General features: G+C 36.5%; 1 protein-coding gene across 3 annotated transcripts in view; it reads left to right on the plus strand.

Annotated features, from left to right (window-relative positions):
* Nucleotides 1-25,996, plus strand: part of n4bp3 (NEDD4 binding protein 3) — a 31,658-nt gene that overhangs the window by 2,632 nt on the left and 3,030 nt on the right. Inside the window, exons 1-9 of one of the 3 annotated variants that reach the window (XM_087799803.1) lie at nt 4,772-4,939; nt 18,935-19,215; nt 19,280-19,430; nt 21,728-21,934; nt 21,993-22,114; nt 22,191-22,371; nt 23,952-24,044; nt 24,101-24,352; nt 25,458-25,704. In XM_087799803.1, the coding sequence (XP_087655929.1) occupies nt 18,968-19,215; nt 19,280-19,430; nt 21,728-21,934; nt 21,993-22,114; nt 22,191-22,371; nt 23,952-24,044; nt 24,101-24,352; nt 25,458-25,704 (1,501 nt within the window). In that variant the 5' untranslated portion in view covers nt 4,772-4,939; nt 18,935-18,967. Of the gene's footprint in view, nt 1-4,771; nt 4,940-17,839; nt 17,895-18,934; nt 19,216-19,279; nt 19,431-21,727; nt 21,935-21,992; nt 22,115-22,190; nt 22,372-23,951; nt 24,045-24,100; nt 24,353-25,457; nt 25,705-25,996 lie in introns of those variants that run through there. The other 2 variants (XM_087799805.1, XM_087799804.1) reach the window with 2 other exon arrangements.

Consider the following 25,996-nt stretch of genomic DNA (forward strand, 5'->3'; position numbering starts at 1 on the left):
TAGACAAGCATACACCTAAATCATTTCCTGAAGGGGACCTCCAGAGGGATCAATAAAGTTTTATCTATCTATCTATCTATCTAACTATCTATAATATCCATATATCTACCTGATTTCATATTCATTTATTTCACATTTTCATAGCAGACAAAGTTGAACATGCATTATGACGTTGAAACCTTTTTTTCCCTTTAAAATAAATCCCTTAAATGTAATTTAAAAGGCAAAGCATGTTTTTCTATGTATTATCATTATGTTATTGTTATTATTATGTATAACTCTAGTTTATTCAACAATTTGAAGGACAAGAGAGAAAATATTGATTGATTGATTTACATTGATAATGAATAAAGAACTGTTTTTCTTTCACAGAAAAAAATAAACTATATATTTTGAATGCACACAGGAGAATAGAAAAAAAAATTAGAAATAAGACAGAAGCAACAATAGAATATACACAAATATCAATAAAGTTTTACCTTACCTTACCTTACTAAAGAATGTAAAAAAAAGATGTTGGCTAGTCATTTTTTTAAAAACATATGCTGTGTCTCAGATAGCACATTTCTTTAAGTGCACTGCTCTACAGTACACTGTAAGACAGTGCACTTACTAACAGTGCGCACAGTCGCACAGGGTAGTATGTCTCATATCAAACACTGCTGCTACACACTTGCCGGAAATGACTCGACAGCTTCTTCTTCTACTACTATTTAACAATGATTGCAACCAGCCATTGGAACCTTATCAACGACACTCGCCAATCGAAAAAAGTTATTAATTGTGTTTTATTTTGTTATTATTGTTGTTTTGTGATAAAATTAGTGTTTTCTCAAGACATTTACGCCGGTATCTGTTCCAAAGACGAGTCGTCGGTTACGTAGCTTCCATTAGTGTCATCAACGTCACTAAGACGGCGGCCATTGTGGGTTTAAGGTGTCCATCGTTCCACACTAAATTTTCTGGATGTTTGACACCAATTGAGTGCACATTGCTCACTACAATACCGCTCAATGTGTTTGCACTTGTGTATTCAAACCATTAAGTGTAAGTACAGAAGTGATTTGGGACACACCAATAGTTCCTTTGTTATGGTCCGATTTTCTTATTTCCTCATTTTTTATTTAGATAAACAAAAACAAATAATATTGTACAGAAATTGGAGCTCTGTCATCCAGGAGAGGCTCAGAGTGGAGCTGCTGTCACTCCAGGTTAAGGAGGTATCTGGACCATGATGAGGAGAGATCAGGTTTAAAGAATCATATATGTCGGTTGTCATGGGAAGTATTCCAAGAGGGTAGAAGAATCATGACATCGTTACTGTTTTCGTGCTGCTTCGAGTGAAAATAAATCAAATATTTTAAACCCCGGCCTGACAGAGCTGCCCTATCCGACCCTGTCCGGGTCCAAAGGGCCGAGCAGGTGCTGCCGGACGGCGGTGAGCCTCAGAGGCGCGTCTTAGATTCCTTAGATTCTCAGATGGTCATCTCCCACATAGCTGGCCACGCAGCTTCAACCTGAAACCCCTGGGAACCAGCAGGAGTGGAGATGTTGGTATGAAAAAATGTAGGAGGCGAGTTGTAAACACAAGAGCGGAGACGACAGATCCGACAAGTGCTGAGCCGGTTAGACTGTTGAACTACAACCAGAGAAGACTCATTTCCTCTGCTTAAGCCCGGCCAGACTGTAACAACAAGTCGCTACAGAAGGCCTGCGGCTTTTATACACTATTGTTGGACGCTAATCTGTAAAGTATGAAGCTTACAGACAGTAAAACAAACATCCTTGTGGTTTAAGTAACAAATATGTTTTAATATGATTATCAACTTTACATAATACAAGATTCCATTAGTCCACAGTAACCTGTTATAAGTCCAGAGACCAAAATTAGGATTGTTTTTTTTCTTCTAATTTGGCTCCAGCCAACCTGCATTTTAAGTAAAAAATATATGGTCATAGCATTGAAAATAGATACCAAATTTCCGATTAATTTGGAATTCAAAAATGTATTGTCGGTTCCACTAATGAGCCACTTTTTGTTGTGAGAGTACAAGCCATGTTCGATTTAATATCTTGAAAATTCAAGTTTTCTTTGTCATTTTGTGATGATTTGACATGAACCTTTTGGAATTATTTAACGGGATCAACTGAGATACTCAAGACACTTGACAGTTTAAGTAGAATATGTAGGAGAAAAGAAAAACAGGTCCCAGCGAATCAAAAATTGGGTGAATCACAGTGTGACAGTGTTAAGGAAAAACTTGCTTTTAACCGGCAGAAAAGTTGAGCAGAACCAGACTCGGTGTTGACAGCTTCCTGCTGTGACCAGTTAGGGGTTTAGGGAGATGGAGAAAATGGAAAATGTAGAGGTTTTTTTTTTATAGAGAGAAGAGTGTAGAGCAGTGTTCTTAAGTGATAATGAAGTTTCAAGAAATAAACTAAGTTTAAATGCAACACAATAGTTGTTTGTGTGGCTGACAGTGCATAGTAGAATGAATTAAATAAATAGAAATATGCACCATTAAACCCTTGTGTTGTCTCTTGGTCAAGGTGAACGACCCACAGACTACACAAGGGATACCTCAAACACATTTTTTTCATGCCTCTGGGTCACCTTGATCCTGAGATAACACAAGGGTTAATAAATAAAATGATGAGATGAACAAAATTCACTTCATTTTAGTCATCAATTAGAAAAACAAAGAATAAACTATTGATTTAACTAAATAATCAGTAACCAACAGGTTTCCTTTCATAGAAAAAATAAAGTTAATTTTAATTTCAAAATGTATTATCCTTGATTAAGTAAAAGACAAAAATTGCAAACCATGAGTTCAAGGTTATGCGTTTATCTTTTTTTGCGTGTCTTGCCATTTTTAAATTTGTTTTTAAAAAAATGAATAAACAGTATAATATAAAATTATTGAGTAAAGAAGAATTGTTTGATTTTTCCATATCGCCATAAGATGCTAATGTATATCAAGGATATTTAAAATGCTCATAAAAGTAATTCCAGTGCAATTATATTGAACTCTTAACTCTGTAAATGAGCAACTTGGTGCATACTTGACTTGAGTCTCCGTGTGGCCTCAAGTTCTCAGTTTCTCTTTGAACCTAAAAGCGACAAAGTGAGAGGAGTGAGGAGTGAAGGGCGACCCGGCGTGATAAAAATAAACCTTCACGCCCACTCGCAGTCCGCTCTAGGTCTTTTGTTCGGCAGACAAAATAGACTGACGTCACACAAACACGCGCTTGTTATCGCCACGTGAAGATAAGGCGCATCGATACAGGAACGAGGAAGTGAAAAGTCGATCTCGCCGAGGACGAGACAGCACTCTCGGGGGGGAAAAGTTTAGGTGAAAGTTTTTGAGAGGGAGTGAGCAGCTATTTTCCTGTGTCATGTCGGACAAAGAGCCCAGTCAGGGGGCCTCCTACACACTAGAAGACCTCTCCCCTCTGAAGGTCAATGGGTCCTGACGATCTCAGGAGGACAAAAAAACAAAAAGAAATGGATGACAAAACAGCTACACAATTGAAGTTAATGAAAAAAAAGTTAATTTATCCAACACTGGGGAAAGGAGGTACAAGACTAAAGACCCCTGTGAGAATTTAAATTCTTAATATTTTGAATACATTTAATCAAAAACATTTCTCACTAAGTAAATGAAATTTCATGATTTTTCAGCTCCTTAAAGCAATTGTAAGAGGGCAAAAATTGGGCAAAATACCCCATTAAAATGAAAATATGTCCATTTCAATTGAACGTTAACATTTTTAAATACTTATTAAAAAGGGATAATCATTTCTTCCCCTTTTCAGGAATTCCAAGACCCATAATCCACCTTAAATATACTTTACAAAAGTATTTGTATACCTGGTTTCAGCTCATAATACTAAATAAAACAGCAAATGAATCACTGATGAGAAGGGTTTCAGTGATCTATTTTGTGTGATTTTGCGAAAAGAAACAGTGTCATTGTAACAGCAAGAACATGTAGAACATAAAATATAGTGACAACAATATATTTTTGAATATTCATTTAACCCTTTAATTAACTTTTTTCCCCCCCTTTTTAAGTAAGTAAGTTAGTAATTTTTATTTGTATAGCGCTTTTCCAGACCAGGGTCACAAAGCGCTTAAACAATCAAAACAATATTCAATAAAGTATATACTTTAAAGATCAAGATAAAACTGAGAACACAACAGGCGTTCCAGAAAATCAAGGAAAAGCCTGAACAAATAAAAACCATATTAGTCACTATAAAGATGATTTGCTTAAGTATATGTAATAAAAATCTATACTCTCCATCCATCCTTTAACACCTTGCAAAAACACATTTGAGTTTCTTGGTGATCACATGTTGGATCTGTGCCTGACTAACAGGAAGCAACAAACACTCAGACCATTGTCCAGACTCTGACGCTTCTCCTCCCTCCACCTGCTCTCATTTTCCACTTCTTTCTCTCCTATATTTGTCTTGCAAACCTGAGGCTATTATTGTGCTTCATCCAAAAACAAACAGCCCAAATTGCGGCATCAGCGATTGTCCGGTGACACTTATGTATGTGTGTGTGTGTGTGTGTGTGTCCAGAGAGCTGAGCTGCTTCACATGCACAGCTTTTGTTTCTGAAACAGGAGGAACAAGTCCTGCCACATAATCCCTAATGGAGCTCAAAGTGCACAAAATGAGGAAAAGATGAGACGTTGGGAGGGCGTGGAAAGTGGGCTGGTTAAGACTGAGGAGGAAGAGGTCAGTTTTGTGATGAACAACAAACACCCGCAGGTGAACTGAGTCAAGAGCTCTGGGTTAGTCGCATCTTCACGCCTCCTTCACGACTCTATCAGAGAGATAACCAGTGGAGGACGTTACCAAGATGATAGGACGACATATATGACCTGAGGGAACATCTGAAGCTGAGCAGCAACGTTTTAATCAGGTAAAGAAGAATTTAACTTAAAATAAAAAACATTAAATAACAGCATTTGCCTGTTGATGGACAGTAATATACTCTTTGTTTGTCTAATCTAACATTTTATCATTAGCATTCATAATTTAGTTCATTTTGAGCATTTCATGTATATTTTGAACTTTAAATGCGACTTTAAATTAGAGTTAAAACTAGTGATGAGTCTTCAAGTTTTCATGAATATTGTTTCATTTTACTTTAAATAAATGAAATAAAATGATTTCACAACATAACTGGACAAAAGTTGTTTCTGTGATATAAAATAACTTTCGAAATGTTTCATTAATTTAGATTGCATTTAATTTGAGTGGCACTCACAAAAAAGGACAAATGAAAAGTAGTAAAAAGAATATGAATTTATTATATTATTTTACTCTTTGTTTGTCTAATTCATTCAAAATTACCGAGAAGATTAAATTAACTCCATTGAAGCAATTTACATCAAAATATTTTCAAACTCATTTGAAATTTGACATTTGAGTTAAAATTAACGATAGATGTTTAATATTGCATGTTTAATTTTTTAATTTTTCTTAATAAAAAGTCAATTTACTTCACAAAAGAACTGTGGACAAAAGTTGTATATATTTTATACAATAAGATCATTTCAAAATGTTTAATGAAATTAATATTACATTTATATTTTTCTCCCATTATTGCCGTCATTCATTTTGTACTCCAAATGATGATCATTTTAAAGTATTATTAAGACATTTTCGTCTGCAAATCATACAAGTATCATATTTCTGTGTATTTTGTAAAATGTTCCTGTGTTTTTTAGTTTTTCTTTCCAGTAAAAGCCTGATATATTAAATATTACAATGAAGTAACAATAAATCCGAACGGAGGAAAATGAAAATTTAAATCCTAAAAACAAAAATGTTATATTTAGAATCGGACCAGTGATGAATAATAATAAAAAAGGCACAGTGTAAATATATCTATGAACTGCCAAAAACAACTCTATTTCATAATATTTATAGATAAGGTTTGACCTCACAAGGGTTACCTAAATACACTTGAAGGGTTTGGTATTGGAAAAATCTAAAATATCCAAGAAAAGTTATTATTTATCCAATAAATAGCTAATTTAAGTAGCAATTGGCTGCACTGTTGTAACTATGAGTCAAAATATTTTGAAGTTAAAACTGACATCAGAAGTGACCCGGTCGTAGCGAGGAGGAGCCCAATTGTTAATCAGCTCAGCAGGAATTCTTGTTTTCTCCGACGTTGAATAAGAATTAGCAAAGCAGCCACTTCCTCCCTCATTCAACGTCCTCCCTAAAACTATGCTAATGAACTGTTCTTCGGTGAACGAGCCAAACTTAAAACCACGGGGAGCTTCAAAAAACAGCATGTCAGCTTTACCGCTCCATCGAGTGCACCTTGATTCCGACAATAAAGTGCCTAATAACACGTGGTTGCTCTGCTGCTCTGATGAACTGTTTGTGAGGCTGGAATTCCCCCTGAGGGGAGTTCATGCTTTCTGTGGCAGCCAAGCAGGCTAAGATTTCATTTGGCTGTTTGTTCTGACTTTGTTCCCAGATTTTCTTTTTTTTTTTCAAAGGTGTAGTTTCTGTGTGCGGCTGAGGGTGAAACACGTCTCATGTTGACTTCGGTGTTGTCATTGTAAACTGCTTGGATTGTTCCCACACTGCAGCTTCTGTGAAGCAACTCTATTGACAAGGAAAGTTCTCATGAAAACCGATTGTCATCATTCCGTGTCAGCAGTCGGTGTTTACACCAAAACACTCGCTGGAATTAGAGTTGTTCCCTTAAAAGGCAATATGTTAGGAACTTATTTTGGTCAAACTGGTCCATACAAGATCTAGGATGTAAAGTCTGATTTGGATTTTGTCCTTTGATTCCTGGAGGCTTGACACATCCAAAATATCTCAATTTCTGTTCTCCCATGAAACAAATCTCCTTGTTTGACTATTGACTTTGTATGTCAAGGTCTTGAGTTTGACAATTGAATAAACGTAAATAAATGTAAAAAATTCGAAATAAATAAGAGTTTTGATCTTATTTTTGTTTAAATCAGTGCTATTTCTATGTATATATATACACATTTATTTTTGTATACATTTTCTTTTTTTTTTCTCACATTTTTACATTTTTGCATTTTATTCAATTCTGTTTTTATGCTTTTTGTGTTTTATTTATTAATATATTAAGAAAGTAAAATCAGAAATAATTTATATCGGCATTTTTACATATATAAACACATTTATTTGTTTATTTTAATTTATAATTATAATCATTTTGTTTTGTTTTTTTAATGTTAACTGTATGTTCAACTTACATTTCTGTGGGAAGGTAGGATTAAGGAATGTCTTATCTTATCTAATCTTGATGAAGGAAACTTGCTTGGGAAAACTGATGGGAGTGTCTGGAGAAGGAGGTCAACCATAGAGATAAAACACAAAGGTCGACCCTCCAAGAGGTAAAAGACAAGATTTTAATCAGACTTTTGTAAAAGACAGTTAGATAAATAAACATTTAGTTCTTCCTCAGCAAGAGGTCGCAGGACTTATTGGGTTTGACACCTCAGCACCAGAGGGTTTATGGAGGCAAGCTTGAGTTGGACAAGGCCCAGGCCACACTGTTGGTTCTTCTACACAAACTAAAACACATTAAATACATTCCCAACCTCGTCCTTGTCCATAAGTGTTTGGTAGTGAAGAAGTGCCAGATAAAAACAGTCAAGGTCTTTCCCTCATATGGTGTTTGGACTGTCCTTCGGAGGAAACTTATGTCTAAAAGGAGAGGTTAACCAAGGTGGCTAGATGGTCGGATCCATGGAATGTCCATCACAACCAAGGTCCATTACATTTTTAAACGGATTTCCTTGGAACTTCTTCCCACGAAAAAATCTGAAGGAGTTTTCAGAGGGTTGTCTTGGCTAGGTTACCCACATGACCTGGCGCTATGAACCGAAACTGACTCAGACTCCACATACAAGATAAAAGTGTAAAAAAAACGAAGAATATCTGCTTTTCATTTTCCAAGTTGAGTCACAAATATCCACAATGGAGTGTCCGGAGTGCGATGGTGGGCGCGTGATGTGAAACTACTTCAGGTGTAGGTGGATCTCTCGAACTCTATCGCTGTAATCGCAGATGGGTGCCTCCTAAATGAACCTCTCTTGGAAACAATGACTCCACACAGAGCGTCCTCACAAAACCCCCCAATTATCTGTAATCAACTTAATAAGCTTTCTCCTCGTTTCATACTGTATGACCTTGGGTCTCCTGGAAAAAATGACCTTCATTATAGGTCTGATGTTACAGCTCTAATCCTCATGGGAACTTCTATGATAGGACACAATAACGTAGCCATAACAAGATGTTTACTCTCATCAGAGCTGGCGAGGGTCAAATGAAGGTGCATTAATAATTGCCCAGGAAGAAATGTGAGGAATGCTTGAGTTTGTTTGGTCGTATCCGACTCTCTTTGCATTCCAACTTGTTGAACAGAAACCAAGCAGGACTGAGATTGTGTGAGAAATGTTTGATTACCTTCACGCATTCCTCAACACCTCAACAGGAACTGATCTGTGAAATCAGGAGAAGAGAAGTGAACAAAAAACACACATAAACATCATGTTTAGTGTAGTTTTTTTTTACTTTACACTTTTTCTTTAATTACTTTTTGTTGTAATTAAATGCTTATAAGAAAGCAACCGGGTCAACAAATGAGAAGTTAAGATGCTGTCAAGTGTTCAGTGGGTCATTTAAAGCCTTTTCCATTTTGCATTTTAACAAATCATTCAGGATAAGATTTTGAAGAAAAATTTTGGAGAAAATAATCAGGCATAAGTATTACAATTGTTCCCTTTATTGTGGCCCAAGTTTGTTTTTTTCAAAGAGCAGAACATTTTTATTTACCACCCTGTAACGAAAAACCTCAGGGTTCCTGTCATGAAAATCTACCCAATTTGATTTTAGAAATGTTTAATATTTAGTTAGAGATTTACAGAATTTTGTCTCGAAACTTCAAAATGTTAAATATTAAAAGTGCATGACTGCACTGTTATCAATAAGCTACGCTCGCAAGTTTTCCGCTCCGTTTAGTTAGTCACTTGCATAACAGAACAGGGAAAAAAAACATTTTTATTAGAATTTATCATGCGTTATGGTCAGGGTGTTAAATTAATGCAATTTGCCTGTTATCAGCTTAGCAATACCTTCTTTATAAATTTTGGTCATTTACAATACAGTACTTAAAAATCTTGACGAATGAGAGGTTATGAGAGCCCATTATGAAGTAAATATAGCATAACTTTGCCAGCCAGCTGTAATCATGCCCTGCTTTGTTTATACAACGATTCCCTTGGAAGTGGAGACTTCCAGGATTGGTGACTAACCACGATCTTTGACCAATCACAGCAGAGTGGGTGTGGTTAGAGAAACATCTCCAGAAAAACAATGGGCGGGGCTTAAGCTCATTTTCTAATGTAAATATTTCAAAGAAAAGAGAGTTTTGTACAGACACATACTGATGAGTACAATAGAGGTCCAACGTTACTTTAAGAGATGCTTAAATTAAGACAGTATCAACTAGTTTCACAAGCAAATTTTCAATTGGTTTAAAAAGTCCGTCACTTGCATTTCATTATAGAAAAAAAATAGCATCTAAATTAATTAATAAGTTTAAAATAGCATCTCTTGGTATCAATACTATCTAAATATCAACTTAACAAAACAAACAGTACTTGACGATGTGGAATTTAACTTTAATGCAAATACACGTTTACAAGGTCTTTCTCTGACTGTGTAAAAGTACTTTTCAACTTTTAAGAGTCTGGATTGAAATGTCCTGAAGAGAAAAGAGTTTGTACGTCATAACAACTGTACTAGGTGCCGACATCCTCAGGTTTGTCACGAGTTGAGAGTTCCAAACCTGAGAGCTAATATAGTCTAGATGCGTGACGGGGGCAAACTGAGGTCATAGGTCAGGTGCTTAACCTTAGCCCTGGTCCATATCGGTCTCACACCTTTGTCCACGGAGGTTGAACTTGCAACCTTCACTAATACATCAACATCAAGGAGATTGTCTTGGTCAAAACAAATTTAATGTATTATGTAACCTGCAGTTTGATTCATCGTTATTGAATCAAAAACTGCGTGTGAAGTCATGTGTTGTCTTCGGTAACATACCCGATCAGAATCAACAATTTTTTAAAAGAACACTAGGCCGACCTCAGAAAACCCCACCAGGCTTCTCTTTATTCATCTAGTAATTGAATCAGGAGTCAAAATACGATACTGTTAAGTCAGCAGTGGTGATTTTTTTTTGTTTTGGCAGAGTGGGCCACGTCAATAGGGAAATAAACAGGCTCATCTAGTGGTTAATGATTTTGTGCCGCCTGCTCACATCTATTCAAAGTCTGGTTTGATAAACACGTGGTCATCGGTCTGTGAGAACACTCGGAACATGCAACATTGCTTTCTCTTGGACACGTTGTATTTTCAGAGCGCTGAGGCACAGTAACACCCAAAGGTGGAGTTAAAAAAAAAATCATGAGGTCCGGCTCGTGGTTACACAAGAACGTTCAGCCGCAACATTCATTTTCAGGTTTCATTTGTGGGAATTTCAAGCCGAATAAGCTGCAAATTAAAATCCAGCTTACAAGCATACCTCCAGATATTGGTGGCTGAGTGCGACCAAGATACAGAACCTTTCACCCAGAGATGTAGCAAATAATATCTTTATCAAGTGTAGATTTTAAGCCATTATAAAATGCTTGATAGCTCACTGGCTAGTTTATCAGATGCTAGTTTAGCCTAGAAGGTCTCAAGATACAAGGCCATTATACTTATCTATCTATGAATTTTCTTTCGACCTTGAGGGGCTAGTCATCTTTAAATGAAGGTCGTCTACTCTTCACCCGTAAATGCTACGGTGTCGTGACAAGGTTATCAACAAAAAGTAGCCAGAAATAAGATTTAAGGTATTTTTATTTGGTGTCTACATGTTCAAAATACATTACAAGAAAATAACATTGGTCTGGTTTAGTGGGTCAAATGCTCATGAGTACAATGAAGGAGGAAGTTGTAAAGATATCAGGCAATATATGAGCCACTATCGGATACAAGTGTTGAAGCAGATATAAACGAAGTTACTATCAAAGCTAAACCACTTTGACGTTTACATTAACACCGCCTGAATCAGCGACAGTCTCTTGACAGCATAAAGTTGTACCTGGAAGTCAAGAAAAACTAAACAGAAGGGACTTTGTGGACAATATGAAACAATGCAAAACTTAATATTTCTGAACGGTTCTGTCACACTTATGGAGATAAAGTACTACAAAATAATTCGAATTTGTAGATTATTTAATGCAATAACTGCTAATACTTTGGGACTGTTTATCATTTGGCTAGTTATTTGAATGTGAAATGTCAAGAATTAAACTCGATTCAGACAAGTTAAGATAAATTGTTTACTGATATTAATATTTCATAAATCTTTTAGTTTTTTTAATTAAATTTGTAACAAACAGACATGCAAGACATGTATAACACATGCTTTTTTTATACAGAAAGAGTAGACAAACAATCATAGTATGTTCATTCTCATTCAAAATTATAAATACCACAAAAACGAAAAAAAACAAAATAAAGATTAATACAATATCATCTTGTTTCCTACACGTCTGTCAACCAGGAGTGTATAAAAAATGTAATAATCAATCCATTGTAGTTTAATACTAGTTTAAAGTTTAAATATGATTTATCATTATTTCTGAAAACAAACTCTTGTCCATGGTTTATTACTTATTATCTGCAATTTTTTGTGACCTACATTCCCATGTTTCCTGCGTCTGGACTCTAACTATATAAAATGTCTGCACGTCGGTGTCCTCAATGGCAACTTGTGTCCGCAGCTAAGCCCAAACATGACCCGGTGACCCCGTGTCAAGACTTCAATGGAGACAGTGTGAGAGCGAACACTGGGCCTTCAGGGTTTCCAGCGCCACCACGTCTTGACCCGAGAATTACACGAGCTCTCTGTCTGAGTCTCACTTCAGTAATGAGCAAGTGGTTCTGGAATAGAAGGGAGAGTCATCCCCTCTTTCTTCTCTCCAGTAAAACTCAAACGCTGCTGCTCACAAGTTTAGACAACTTCAGTCGGGAAATTAAACGTCACGTCTCTTGAAAGCACATCTTTGATTTTCTTCAAACTAAGGATGTCGAGATCAAAGCTCCTGCCTCTTTGAGGAAGTTTCAGTTGTTGGTTCAAAGGCCAATTTAATAATCTGCGTTTTAATAGTCTATGAATTAAGTGGTTTGCTTCCTTATTAATATGTCATACATTTGTTCAGACATGTTTCTTGGTTTAGTTAAGAGATCAAAAAGAAAAACATTTTTAATAACTATTTATGACAATACAAAGATTCAACAAAAGGGTTGTTTTCTTCTACTAGATCTACTAAAATACTATTATTTATGATTATTTTTAACAAATATATAACTGCATTTCTTGATACAATACATTTAAAACGCATTTTGCTTTAGATGAGAGTTTGATTCAAATGACAAGTCAAACCAAAAGTGGGCAGTTAAATTCCCTCAAGGGCCACATTATATACTGTCTCTGTTGTGAGGGGCCATCAAGCCAAAAGAAAGCACAGACTGTTAGACCAAGACTGAAGACAGGACTCAAGCAATTCAAGCAATTCATTGCATGGTTTATTTCTTTTTACTTGATTCTTTTAAGCAATGTGTTTTAAAGAAAAACGCTGAACCACAATCAATAAACTGCTAGGCATGAAATAGAGAAACCAAAAATAAAACAAACTGAGGCAAAAGACCTCCAAAACAAAAGATAAAATATAAGAAATGTCTGGCTTAATAGAAGACTTGACAACAAAAATCACTACAAAGAGGATTAAGAAACATTTAACACATGAGGGAGAAGGCGACAGGTGGAAACCATCAGTAATCATGGATGACATCAGACCAGGGAATCATGGGAAGTGACTACCGTGTGACACGGACCAATAAAACAAAGTTAATTATAATGAGAATAATAAAAGGACATAATAAAACAAGCTAAAGTTGAAATTTGATTGAAGATTATAAACTTTTCCATTCATTTTATTTAAAGAATATAACGTTTTTATATTGAATAATTACTGAAACAAAAACAAATAACCTTTGCTTACTTAAAAATCCAATGCAAAAATAAAATGAAGTTAAACTCTGATATCATAAAATAGAACTTCCTTATTGTGTAATATTCCATTTAAAATACATTTCATTGAGATATAAAACACTTTCCACTTCGTCTTCCCCCAAAAAAGAACAGATAAAAGAAAGAAAGATAAGGTTTTTAAAAAAAAGTTAATAATCAATTAGTTGAATAACAAAATAGTTTCACATCAGAAACATTAATAGTTGATCATAGATTATAGTTTTACTTCACGAGGGTCAAATAAATACAGTCAGAATGTCGTATCCGGCCCCCAGGGGCCAATTACTGCCTGTCAAGTCATTTTACGTGGCCCGCAATAGCTTGAATTCTAAATTAACACTAAAGTAGAAACTAGAAAATACTTGTGACACCATTCAACAGGCTTTTTTATCAGTCGGTCATTAAAAAATAAATCATTTCCTGTTCTTTTTTTTCTTAACGCTTCCTCAGACAGTTACGTTTAGATGTCTGGACAGAGAAGCTGTACACTAGAATACTCCATTGATCGTTAGAGACATTCCTTGGCCCCTGACTTGTTTTGAGTTTAAAAAAAATGTGCTTTGCTTGATAGAGTTTGACACCCCTGAGTCCCCATGAGACGGGCCTGTGAGCGTGACCGGGCCCTTTTGAAGACATGTCTCGTCCCGTGATATGGTGTGTCGTCCGTTCACCACTAGGGTGACGCTGGGTGTTTATATTTATCGCCAAAAAAATCCCTCTTGAAAAGGCGTTTTTTTAGTGTCGAAAATTGAGCCAAATATGTGAATTCTGACTCCTTCTCCACCGTGATGACTCACATGAACAATACAAGCACTTATTTGGAGCGTGTTTAATATCAGTAACAGCTGTGAAAACACACAGTACAGTTGGTGTGATGTAACCCAGTGAACGTATGTGGGAGTTTTCGATGTAACCTGCGAAAGTTCTACCCCACGAACATAAAGAAACTTTGATCAGAGAGAAAACGAGAGAGAGAGCGAGAGCTCGGTGGAAGGAGAAAAGAGGAGAACTTCTTCTTTCAGGGCTTTGTTGAGTGACCCGAGCGCGATCACACATGTATTTACCTCCCATAAGAGTGTGCGCATCCGTGGGAGTCGTGGCGCATCAAAAACATGACGAGTCCGAGCATGCGCTCCGTTAAACCGCTTTGGAATTTGTTCCGTCCTTCGTTTTTCCACAGTTTTGTCGTCGTGTTTCCGACCCTGAGTCACAGACTGAACATCCACAGCCTGATCGTGTCCGAAGTTATGACGGCCATTGACCGTGTCTCACAGAGTAATTACTGTGTTATTGATGCTGTACAGACGGAACACGGTGAAGGAAATTCAATTATTTTTTTTACAATTGAATTGTGTGTTGCAGTGTTGCAGGATCTGTCCTCTGCTCGTCCCAACTAGGAGCATTTTTGTAAAATGTGGCTATGAATTGTCATTATTTAACAGTAAAAAAAAAAATGTATGTGTTAAACAAAAGAAAAATCTTTAATATATATATTTTTTTAAATAAAAATAGTGAGTACTTTATGTTACGATATCTTGTCTGCTCATATCTAGAAAAGAATAAGCCTAAAATGTCTTTAATTAATAAAGAGACTTTTATAAAGTCATTTATAAACATTTACCACTCAATATGTTCACCCATATTTAAAGTATGATTTCACATATTATTGTATTTAAAGAGAAATATTTTTAACTTATTATAATATATTATAATGTAATAATATAGATAATAAAACTGTTGTTGGATTAGAAAAATGTGCCATTGCTAGTGCAAAAAATGTGTCATTAAATTGTCAATAAATATTATGGGTAAAAAAAAAGAATTGATTTAATAATCGCAGATAAAATAAAAAAAAAGTTTTACATGACATCAATCATCAATAGAATTTGACATAAGCCAATTATATTCTAGTATTCGTTTATTTCATTATCATTATCAGGTTGTACTATTGTTTTTTTTTTTTTTAAATAATAATTGTCCATTTTATTTTTCTTATTATAATGTTTAACATGTGTATTGTATGTCTAAATGTGTTTGTATGGTTTATGTATGTATTTGGTATGTCTAGTGATTTCTTTCAACAGTAGTTTGACCAAGTGAGACTTTAAAAAAAAAAAAACTTAACTTAACTTAAAAAAAATGAAAGCTATGACGATAAGAAACCTGTGATTTCGATCAAAGTCTTTCGAAAAATCTCATCCTTTCTGAGAGAGACATAAATTACAAACTGAGAACTTTCCAATTAGTTTAAAAAAAAACTTCCCTACACAGGTTCGGGAGCGCTGCTTTGATGTGTGTGTGGACTTTGATTTAAGGAGGTGTGTTTTCAGCACAGCCCCCTGGCTGCTCCATAAATCTTCCCCCTTGTTCCTGACCTATAAATTACTTGGCAATTATGGCGAACAACTGGATGCGAGATTTCTTTGAGTCCTTCTGAAAATTTTTCGACGGGTCTGAATTTACGTCCCACGGTCCCTGAGAGGTCTTAACCTCCTGCGCGAGCTTCCCGTCAAGCATTGATTGAGATTTTGAGAAACGAGAACACAAGTGGAGTACTTGCCTAAAAATACAATGTCAGACCTTGGCCTGCGTCCATTAGGTTTGGCACCTCATGACTTATTCATCTGTAGCTTCGGCGTCCAGAACCTGCCGTCTCCAACTCCAACCAAAATCTCTGCTTCACTGTTTATCTATTTCTTCTACACAAACATTGAATCATGTTTTTTTTTATGGAATAGAAGCTCATGAATATTCACACACAGCGTCTGGGTGAGAGTCCTTCATACTTCTAAGTTCAGGGAGCATGAGATGCATTCAGTGAAACGTGTGAAGCACTTGGAATTTGCCAGCGGGTTGTGTGTTCAAACGTGTTTGTTGATTAATTTTGTGTGAAGTGGCGCGACAGCGAGACCCTTCAGACCACTTTAAAGAGACATTTCCATCCTCAAAGCTGCCAAAATTAACTCCTTAAACTCAGAACAAATTCATTTTTGAAGCGTTTTTTTTTTTTGTGAACTGTGGTAGAAGTTTCATTTAGCAGTTTCAGTAGAGAGTCCTTGTCGTACTCTTGCTGCAGCAAAAATAGAATGTCCTTGTGACGACTGTCTCAGGTTCAACTGGAAAGAAAAACTAAAGACAAATGAGTATACACAATATTACGTACGATTACATGTGGTAGGATATTGAATTATTATTTTGAATATAAAATCTCTGATTATACTTAAATATCTTATTTCAAGATATAGGAAGACAAAAATGACACTAGCTTGTAAAAAGTAAGATAAAAACGTAAGTTTCTTGTAATAAGACATTATCCTTGATTTAGAAACGGTATAAGAAAATGTTATTTACCCAAATGTTAACTTTAAGTACCTATTTCAGGCATGGTTTTTGTGTTAATATATTACAATAGGACCCTTCTCTGTACTAGTATGTTAATCACTAAGTTGAATAAAAACAATGTTACTTAAAATAAGACGTAAATACTTGCTTAGATTTCATTTTTTGCAGATTGGAGGGACACCCTGGACAGTGTACCTGTGCACATATAGACAGACAACATTTCAGAACTAGACAGTGAAAACACAATTTGTGTAAAACATTACAATTTCATATACAACTACAATCAGATTACAAACGATCTGAAAACTAAAGCTAAACTCTCCGCCAAGTCTTTGCTTTGACTTTCCTGTTCGTTGGGATTTAAATGATGTAATGTTAACTTAATGTAAACTTTGACAATAAAAGTACTACTTTTGCTTGTTTCACCATCAACATTCCCAACAGTCAGCATTATGAACACCGTCTTCAATGCTACGAGTGTTTCTAGATTATTTACTTTATATTTTACTGCCATCAACAGGAATCAGTTTATATGGTGAAGTGAATATTTTTTAACCAAATCTTTAACTTATCATAGTGTGACAGGTCATCCATCAATTTAAAGACAAGGTAGTTTAAGAGATAATCTCAAAATTACAAAAGCTTGGAGTTTATTTGCTTTATTTTGGAATCTTAATTAAGTACATCTGGATAACCTAGTTAAGGATTTGGTTCAGAAGTTAATGGTATTCTTTGAATCAAACCCGTCCCGGAACAGAGTCGGCTTCCATCGTGTGGCTTTTATAGTCGGAAAGACTGTGGCGTGCTCTTGTTTTATGGTCCTCCTTCATGTTTTATAGCTGCTCCTGGTGTTTACGGACCAGAGGAGAGCGGGTCATGGAGGTGAAATCAATAGCGATCCTTAATGAGGTTGTCTGAAAAGAAGCAGGCCTTAGAGGGCGGCGGAGGGAGGTCGGCTAAAAATCACAAAGGCGTCCCTCTGTCAGGGAGGAATGTCTCGCATATATTGTAGATGTAGCCTTAACTGAACATCCTAGAGTTTGAGGCTTTCATCTCTTGTGACTTCTGGTACATAATTTCATAACAGCGTCAACAAACGCTAACTCGGTTTTGTTATTTAATTTGTTTGAATTCAATTTCCGGACTTAAATAGTAAATACGGGTTAACTAGAAAGCATGGGGCGAATACTTCCATGAATATAATTCACATGATACTGCTGTATTTGAACAAGATTTTGCTCAGAACTGATGGATTTTGATCACGTTGTTTTGTCAACAAGTGAGATGGACAGATCGGTGCAATATCTTTACTCGTGTGGACGTTGTATCGATCGGTCCTGGTGAAGAAAAAGCTGAGCCAGATAAGATTGGGACGATAAAGGTAACTCACTATTTTACAGTGTGACGATATTTGGCCCACGATATTTCCTGATACACGATATCCGCGATATTTAATGTATTGCAAGACATTTCACTAACATGTCACAATATATGTCTATCAAAGAAAAAATAACCATAAAAATGGATTTATTCCACTTTTTTAACAATGTACTAATAAATAAACACTGTGCAAACCAGTGAACCAGAATTGAACATTTCCAAACAAGTTTATTTTACTTCATTTCCAGTTCCAGAATGTAACTTTTTTCGATACCAATTTTAAAATATAAATTCTATATTAAAGTTAAATGTAAAAATCTTTTGTTAAATTTTCCAGCTTTCCAAATTCCTACTAGTAGCTTTTTCTTCTCACAGAATAAATAAATAAAACATAATTTCAGGCACAGAAAAACATTGGCTAACAAGTGACATATCAATTTAATGTTCACTGCTTTTTTTTCCCGAAAAATTCAAACATCTTGAGGTTTTGAAAACATAACAAAACTTGGAACCAAAAGACGAAGTATCTTTCAATCTTCAACCAAAGCGTTTTGGTCGTTGCCAGCCCTACTGAGTAGTATTTGGCAACTTATTTTATGTGTTTAACAATAGACCACCAATATAAGAATAACGGTAGTTTTTGGATGAGCAGAATATTGTTTTTTGATGATATATTTACTACCGAAAAAAAACGTTGTAATCATCGTCTCCCTTCGCCAAACTTCATTTAAACTGTATCATCTGTTGAACACATCAAATTCATCATGTATTTATAATTTCAGTTTTTTCTGAAAGTGACTGAATGGAATGTTGGGTGTTTGGTGTTCATGGGGTTCACCTTGTGTTTGTTTAGTCACGTGGGGCTTTGCTGGAAGTGTTTGTGGTTCTAGCTGTGCACAGTGGCAGCTGTCAGAACAGAGAAACAGCTGATGAAACGTGGCTCTTGCTCTCCGTAGGGAAAACCCACTTATAGTTTATAGTTTTGTGTCTCGGAGGCGAAGAAAGTTGATATTAAAAAACTTTTCATTCTTCTCTCCGCAGTGGACCTCACCTCCCTGTTTGATCTCGTAACCAATGGCAACCACAGTCCAGACTCTTCCACTGAACCGTGGCCGTAACAAAAAGTTCCTCAACCCTTTTCCTGCCGCGCCCCTTTCGCCCCGCTGCACCATGGGAAGTGTAGGCAGTTTGGTGGAGCGGCCGGACGTATCGCCCACGAAAGTCAACCGCGCGGTTCCACAGGTGAGGCCAAAACCTTCCAACGGGCTTTTAAAGAAAGGCTTCACGCAGAGAGAACTTCTCAACTACCTCAACATCAACAGGTGAGAGCTTTGTCATCAATCTGAGGGTTTAACAATATCAGGCTCACCCAAGTGTTCCTTCTAGGAAAGTAACAAAGTCAAGTTCCACCGTCGACCTGAAGGACATCATCACCTCAGGGAGCGGCGTGGAAGAGGAAAACCTGTACGCCAAAGTCTACCACAAGGATGGAACCGAGATGGACTTGACAAAGAATTCGCTTCCAAACTCTGCGAAGGTACGTTTGGGGTTCATCTTCCTATTTCAGTCAAACTATTCCAGAGTTTCCCAGAGCAGATGCACCACATTCCTGAGTCAGGAGTCGTCTCAGCAGAACACCTCCAGAGATTAAACAAAAGTGCGAAGGGTTTGCGCAGCTGCTGGGTTCAATGAGAGGGAGTGAGATGTGGAAAGAGCTGTGTTCCAGCGTGCATTGGTGAGAGTTTATTATGTTTGAAAAATTGGTGATTGTATGGCTAGTTTGGAAAAAGTTATTTCACATTTTAAATCATTTCAGTCCCAACTAACCAGTTAAAAATAACATTTGGAATTTACAGACTTCAGTTGCTAGTTGTTGCTATATATACAGAGCATTTTTGTGTCTTTTTTCCCATATAAAAGGATAAAAAAGTGTCATAAATAAAAAATATATATATGTTATATGAGAAAAATGGATAAAAGCACTTGTATAGACAATTCTATAGCCATTAAGTAAGTAAGTAAGTCATTTTTATTTATATAGCGCTTTTCCAGACCAGGGTCACAAAGCGCTTAAACAATCAAAACAATATTCAATAAAGTATATACTTTAAAGGGCAAGATAAAACTGATAACACAACAGGAGTTCCAGAAAATCAAGGAAAAGCCTGAACAAATAAAAACGTATATAAATAGTATATATTAATATATATTAAATATAAATAAACTCAGCCACTTTTCTATGATTGTAGTAATGGTAAGTTTGTAAGTGACAACTTGTTGCTGGGTGGATGAAGCCTCATGACACAGTTGTGTATCATGATACAGTGTCTTCATTTCGAAAGACCACTAGATGTCACTCTCGACTTTATCATGTTCGACTCTTATCTAGTAATTCAATGGAATTATTTTGAAACTGGGAGACATGACTAGAGACAATAAAAGAACTCACAGTGGGAGCTAAAAGAAAAAAACTGAACTCAGATATGTGAGATTTAATCGACTACACCGAGTGATTTGAAGCTGGTCGACACCGACCATCAGAGCTGCCACTCAGAAGAGGAAAAGCTCTCTCTTAGCGCCGGCGCTGACAGCTTCTCAACGCCCCTTTTCTGGAGACATCTCATCAATCCCGGGGCTCTTCTTACACTGGAGGCTTTTCTTTCTTACCAGCGCGTTGACCCTTGTCACAGTAATTGATTTCCAACATCCATAATTTTCCAGCTTTAGCGGTGAAGTCAGGTTTAGCAGGATCTCAGATTTCGCTCTGACCGCTCGCTTTTCCGTTCACGCGGAGTAGATCTTGGACAGAAACTTGTCTCTTTTTATTAATCTGTTTTCCTGAAGCGCTGGAGGCAGAACTCCGAAGGCTCTGAAGATGAGTCATCGTTGACACATCCACATTCTTCTGCCATCTTCCCATCACCAGTTTGAGGTTCTCCTAAGGAATGAAAACAACTCGATGTTTTTGTGTGATCCTGAGAACAATGGTGGTGAAATATATCAGTGCAATCATAATATTGAATGGTTGGATATAACTTTATTGATTTTTTTTTTAAAGCATTTAGTTATTTGTTTGAATAATAGAATTTAATTATTTCTATATTGAAATTTTGCATATATTTTATTGAATGATATGAATAATACAATCATTTGAACGGCTGGATTCGTTTTTTGTTGAATACTGAATTTAGAAAATGTACTTTTGAATTTCTGAACATCAAACTATATATATAAAAAAAATAGCTAATTTAAATTCGAAGATATTCGATTTTTTTTTTAATACAAAACAATTAGTGTAATCTTTTTTGTTTAGTTTTTTGATAATTAAAATTAAAATTTAGAGTATTTACAAAACCTTGTTTGATTAATAGCCTTTGATATTCTAATTCCAATTATTAAATTAATATATATTATTTGTATTGTTTAAAAAATAGGCATAAAAAAAGAAATCTATAAAATTGATTAATGGACCACATATTTTTTTTATAAATGTACAAAAATGCTGTTGTTTTTTATATTGGAATAAATATATTAAAAAAAAACGAAAAAAAAAAACATTCATGTTAAACAATTAAAAAAATTACTAAAAAATGTAAAAATAAACTTTACATTTTATTAAATTATTCAAATAATAATCGAATCCTCAAAAAAAGAAAGAATAATTCAACCATTCAATATTCCGATGGCAACTGATATACTTGCATTGTGAAACATAGATGTTCAATATATATTGATTTTCTTTATATATTGATTTTCTTCACATATTGATCTTCTTCCCATATCTGGATTTATGTCTCTCTTCCGTCACCTTCTAATGAATGTTCTCTGACCCAGGCTCACGCCAGGTCGTCTGCCTTCAAACCCGTCACCCCCAAGAATTTCACCTCCATGCAAAACCTCTACCCGTCGTCCAAGTCGGAGGACGTGGACAACGGATTGTCCAACGGGCTCCGGCGAGCCTTCGCAAACGTTCCCAAGGCGGTCTCTTCCTCCTCCTCGTCCTCCTCACCCTCTCGCCCGGGAGTGCCCACCGTCAACAAGGTATCATGTAAATCATTATCATTTCTATCTCCGAGCAAACAACTAAATGTTGTTTCAGTCGCTGTCCACTGCCCGAGGGCCGAGCCAGGAGGAAGATAACCTCTCCGACTCCGGTCACAACTCCATGACCAGCCTGCCTCCCTACAAACCTCCTTTCCGCCCACATCTGTCCAACATCAGGTGTGCTCAAACATCTGCTCCTTGTTTCCCTCTCCACCTTATTTTCCATTCAAGTTGATTTACTGTCTCCATCCAGCGCGTCCATGGGCCACATCAACACCATCGGCTCTCTGGCCAACAAGGCTGCCGGGTCACAGGCCGGCCCGATCGGGGAGATGGCGTGCCGGAGCATGGCCGCCCTCACCAGGCTGGCTCCTTACGGGGGAGAAGCTCCGCCTCCTTATGAGTGGACCCTCTCGCTGTCCGTGGAGGATGTGGTGAGTCTTCAGATTATGAAGGTGGACGGAGCTTTAACGTTAAAACTGAGGCACTTGTCTAACACAAATCAATAAAATAAGTAAGATTCATTTGTAAAATTTGGGGTGTCAGGGATTACACACCCCCCAAAAACGAGCTCATAAATAAATACAATTCTGGCTCTTATGAGTTTATAAATGTGATGTGGTCATCTCAAAATCAAAGTACATTATTGTTCGTGTTGATACGGTGATCTATAAAGATGTCAGTGTTTAATATAAGATAAAGAAACCAAGAGTCCAATATCTCTATAGAACATAAAAAACAAAGGGTCTTCCGAAACCAGAGAATAAACAGGAAAGAAAAGATAAGAACAGCGAACTTGGAAGTAGAAAAGATAACACAGAAGTCAAAACACTCTCTTTTTATCAAGAACAAAATAAAGACCTCTGGGAAAAAAAAGACACAAGGTCCAACAATAATATCCTCAGAAGGAAATAAGAGAAACAACTAGGAATTGAATTGATCCGGCACCAAGGTCTGAACTGAGGTAGTTGAAGAAGGTTCTTGATTAATGATGAGTGACATGAGAGAACAGGAAGTAAGAGTAAAATAAAAGTGGAATATGGCTGCATTAAGTCTCGAAGAATGAAACAAAAATGTCATAATTCTTTCGTCCCATCAGGTAAATGTGCGTTTTGTTTGGCCCAGGACTTGGACTGATAAAAAGATTTTGATCCCTTGTGTAATTGAGTTTGATACTCCTGGTCTAGAGTTATCCAGGACAGTAAAAATAACTCCTGAACGATTGTATTTTTTATATCTAGCTCTTCATTAACCAAAGGAAACAAGATGAGAATTCCATAAAAAGCAATTGTAGAGTAAGAAAATGTTTTTTTTTCGGCAACTGGGTAGTGTTGTTTTGCCTTTATAATTTCATTTGTCAATTCAAAGCTCATTCTGATTTGTTATTTGTGTCATTATAAAGTTTCTACCATGTTATTAGGTTACATTTATTACTCTTTTCTCGGGTTTCTAACTGTCACAAACTCATAGTATTGTTGAATAAAGGAGAAAACAGTAAAAACTCAGTTTGAAAACATTTTTGCTAACTTTTTATAGACGCAATATTCTAAATAAAGCCAGGAAACTTAAAATATAATCAGACACGCTGAAACACTTCAGACAAGAGAATAGATCGAAATAATCGAAAGGCATAAAGAAATAACATTTTCATTTCACCTACTAACAAACGTATTTGACAATATATAGTGGAAAGAAAAGACAATTACAGAGTCCAGGTTTTGGATAATAATGTACACCAGCTCAAAAAGTATTATAGTTCAATGTTTACTATGGCATTTCCCCATATTTTTACTGTATTCATTTTCCTTTTTCTTTTCATTTAACTACTATTTTGAAAGAAACAAAATAAAGTTGATGTCATTGTCAATGAATAAAATAATGAATTTCTGTATTTGTAACACGAAAAGTAAATAGGACTTGTGATTATCACCTGTAAAATCTAGTGTTTGATGTTTTTTAGTTCTTAAGAAAGACTTTTATAGTTTCATGAACATGTGTTCCTGACTGACTGCAGGTACGGGATCTGGAGGAACGCCTGGTTGAGAAGGAGCACGAGTTGAAGCAGATGAGGAGGAACTTGGACGAGAGCGAGGGAGCCATCGCTCAGGTGAAGATCGCCAACACTGAGAGTTTCAAACCCTCCATCTAAATTTCTGCTCGCAGGTGTTCGAGGGGAAGCAGCGCCTGTGGGAGCAGGAGGTGGACGAGCTGAAGCGCTTGTACGCCGCCAAGCTCAAGCAGGTTTCCCAGCATGCCCAGCGCTCCCAGAGGAACCTCCAGCTGCAGCTGTACAAGGCCCAGCAGGAGAAGAACAAACTTCAGGAAGAGTTTGACAGTTTGAGAAAAGAAAAGGGGCAAGAAACCGGCGCTGTGAAGAAGTGCATCAGTCCGACTCTGGAGGAGACGCAGTGGGAGGTGAGACGCGGAATAACTCCCTGTTACGGCGGAAAATCTAGAAACTAATTACAGAAAATTTTGGCGAAGATTTATGAGCTTGACGAACAAGAGATAAGAGAATTTCTTCGGAGAGAAACTAGGGCTGTGTATTGGCATGAATCTGGCGGTACGATAAGCATCAAGATGCAACGATGCGATATATTGCGATACTGTAGTAAAAAGGATATATTTGTAGTATTGTCGAGTACTTGACTCTGGTGTTGCAGAATTTACGGCCCACATGACTCTTGATGAAGTGCTCTTGCTTTCATTTGTTTTGAAACCAAAATATGTCCAAAAATCAGTTTTAAAAGCAGCTCTAGGCGACTGTATCCTCTCGTCCTCAGTTATCACCGGGAAATCACGAGATTTCTTTGTGACCTTTAAAGTATATGCTTTATTGAATATTGTTTTGATTGTCTAAGCGCTTTTTTACCCTGGTCTGGAAAAGCTCTATATAAATATAAATTACTTACTTACTTACCTTTAGCTAAGGTGGACGTAATGACTGCTGCCATCTAGAGGCCGGATGTTTAATTGCAACACAAATAAACAAACTGTGGGCCTAAATTGTAAATAAAAATATATATACTATATATATATATATATAAAACTATATAAAAACTATTTGAAAAAAAAAAAATATATATATATATATATATATATATATTTATATATATACGCTCCTTTTGAAAAAGTAATCTTGATATCCAAGTATATCCATATTTTCTTTCACTTTTACCAGAAACCTCTTCTAGTCCCTCAGAGGAAAAACTGAGGTGTCATTGGGAGAATGAAGAAATGTCATCTCTTTATTGTAACTTGGTCGGCCCCAGGGCCTCCTCCCACTGGGCCAAATAAATCATGCACAATAAGCCTGTTCCACCATCCCTGACGTTGCACAGACTTGTTTTCGAACCAATCCCATGGACCTCAAGGCCAGGTCTAGGGTGGGGGAGGTTTATGGCTTCGCCATAATTACAGGGAAATGCGGAGATAAGTGAATTCCTACGCTGTTTGTCTTGTCCAGATAACGCGGAGACATTGCAGCGTCAATCAAGTCGTTTCCTCTCGTGACCCTCAGGTGTGCCAGAAGGCCGGAGAGATCTCTCTGCTCAAGCAGCAGCTCAGGGACTCGCAGGCCGAGGTGACCCATAAGCTGAGCGAGATCTTCCAGCTGAAGACTCAGCTCAGGGAGACTCGGGGCGAACTACTCAAGAAAGAGAGCCAGATAGACGCGCTGAAGCTCGTCCTGCAGGGGGCGCAGCGACGCCGGTTGGGTTCTCAAACCGTCAGTGAAGACGGGAGAGCGGAGGAGACGTCTTCTGCAGGTACTTTGAATGTCCACCAAACAGTTTTCAACTGTTGTTAATGATCGTTTTGGTTTAAAGTTGTTATTGATATAGCTTCAAATTTAAGACTCATCGGTCAAAAATGGTCTATTATTCAATCAAAATACAGTATGTTGCTTCATTAGGGGCTCCAATAAAAAAAAAAGATTAAAACAAAAGTTAATTTAATTTAAAGTTCCTTCTCTGAAAAACATTTTCATTTAAAAAAAAGGTGCTTTGATAACAAAAAATTCAATTCAATTCAATTAAAGTATAAAAATATATTTTCAAT

Source organism: Callionymus lyra, chromosome 9 (assembly GCF_982586985.1).
Source record: "Callionymus lyra chromosome 9, fCalLyr1.hap1.1, whole genome shotgun sequence".
NCBI classification, from domain to species: Eukaryota; Metazoa; Chordata; class Actinopteri; order Syngnathiformes; family Callionymidae; genus Callionymus; species Callionymus lyra.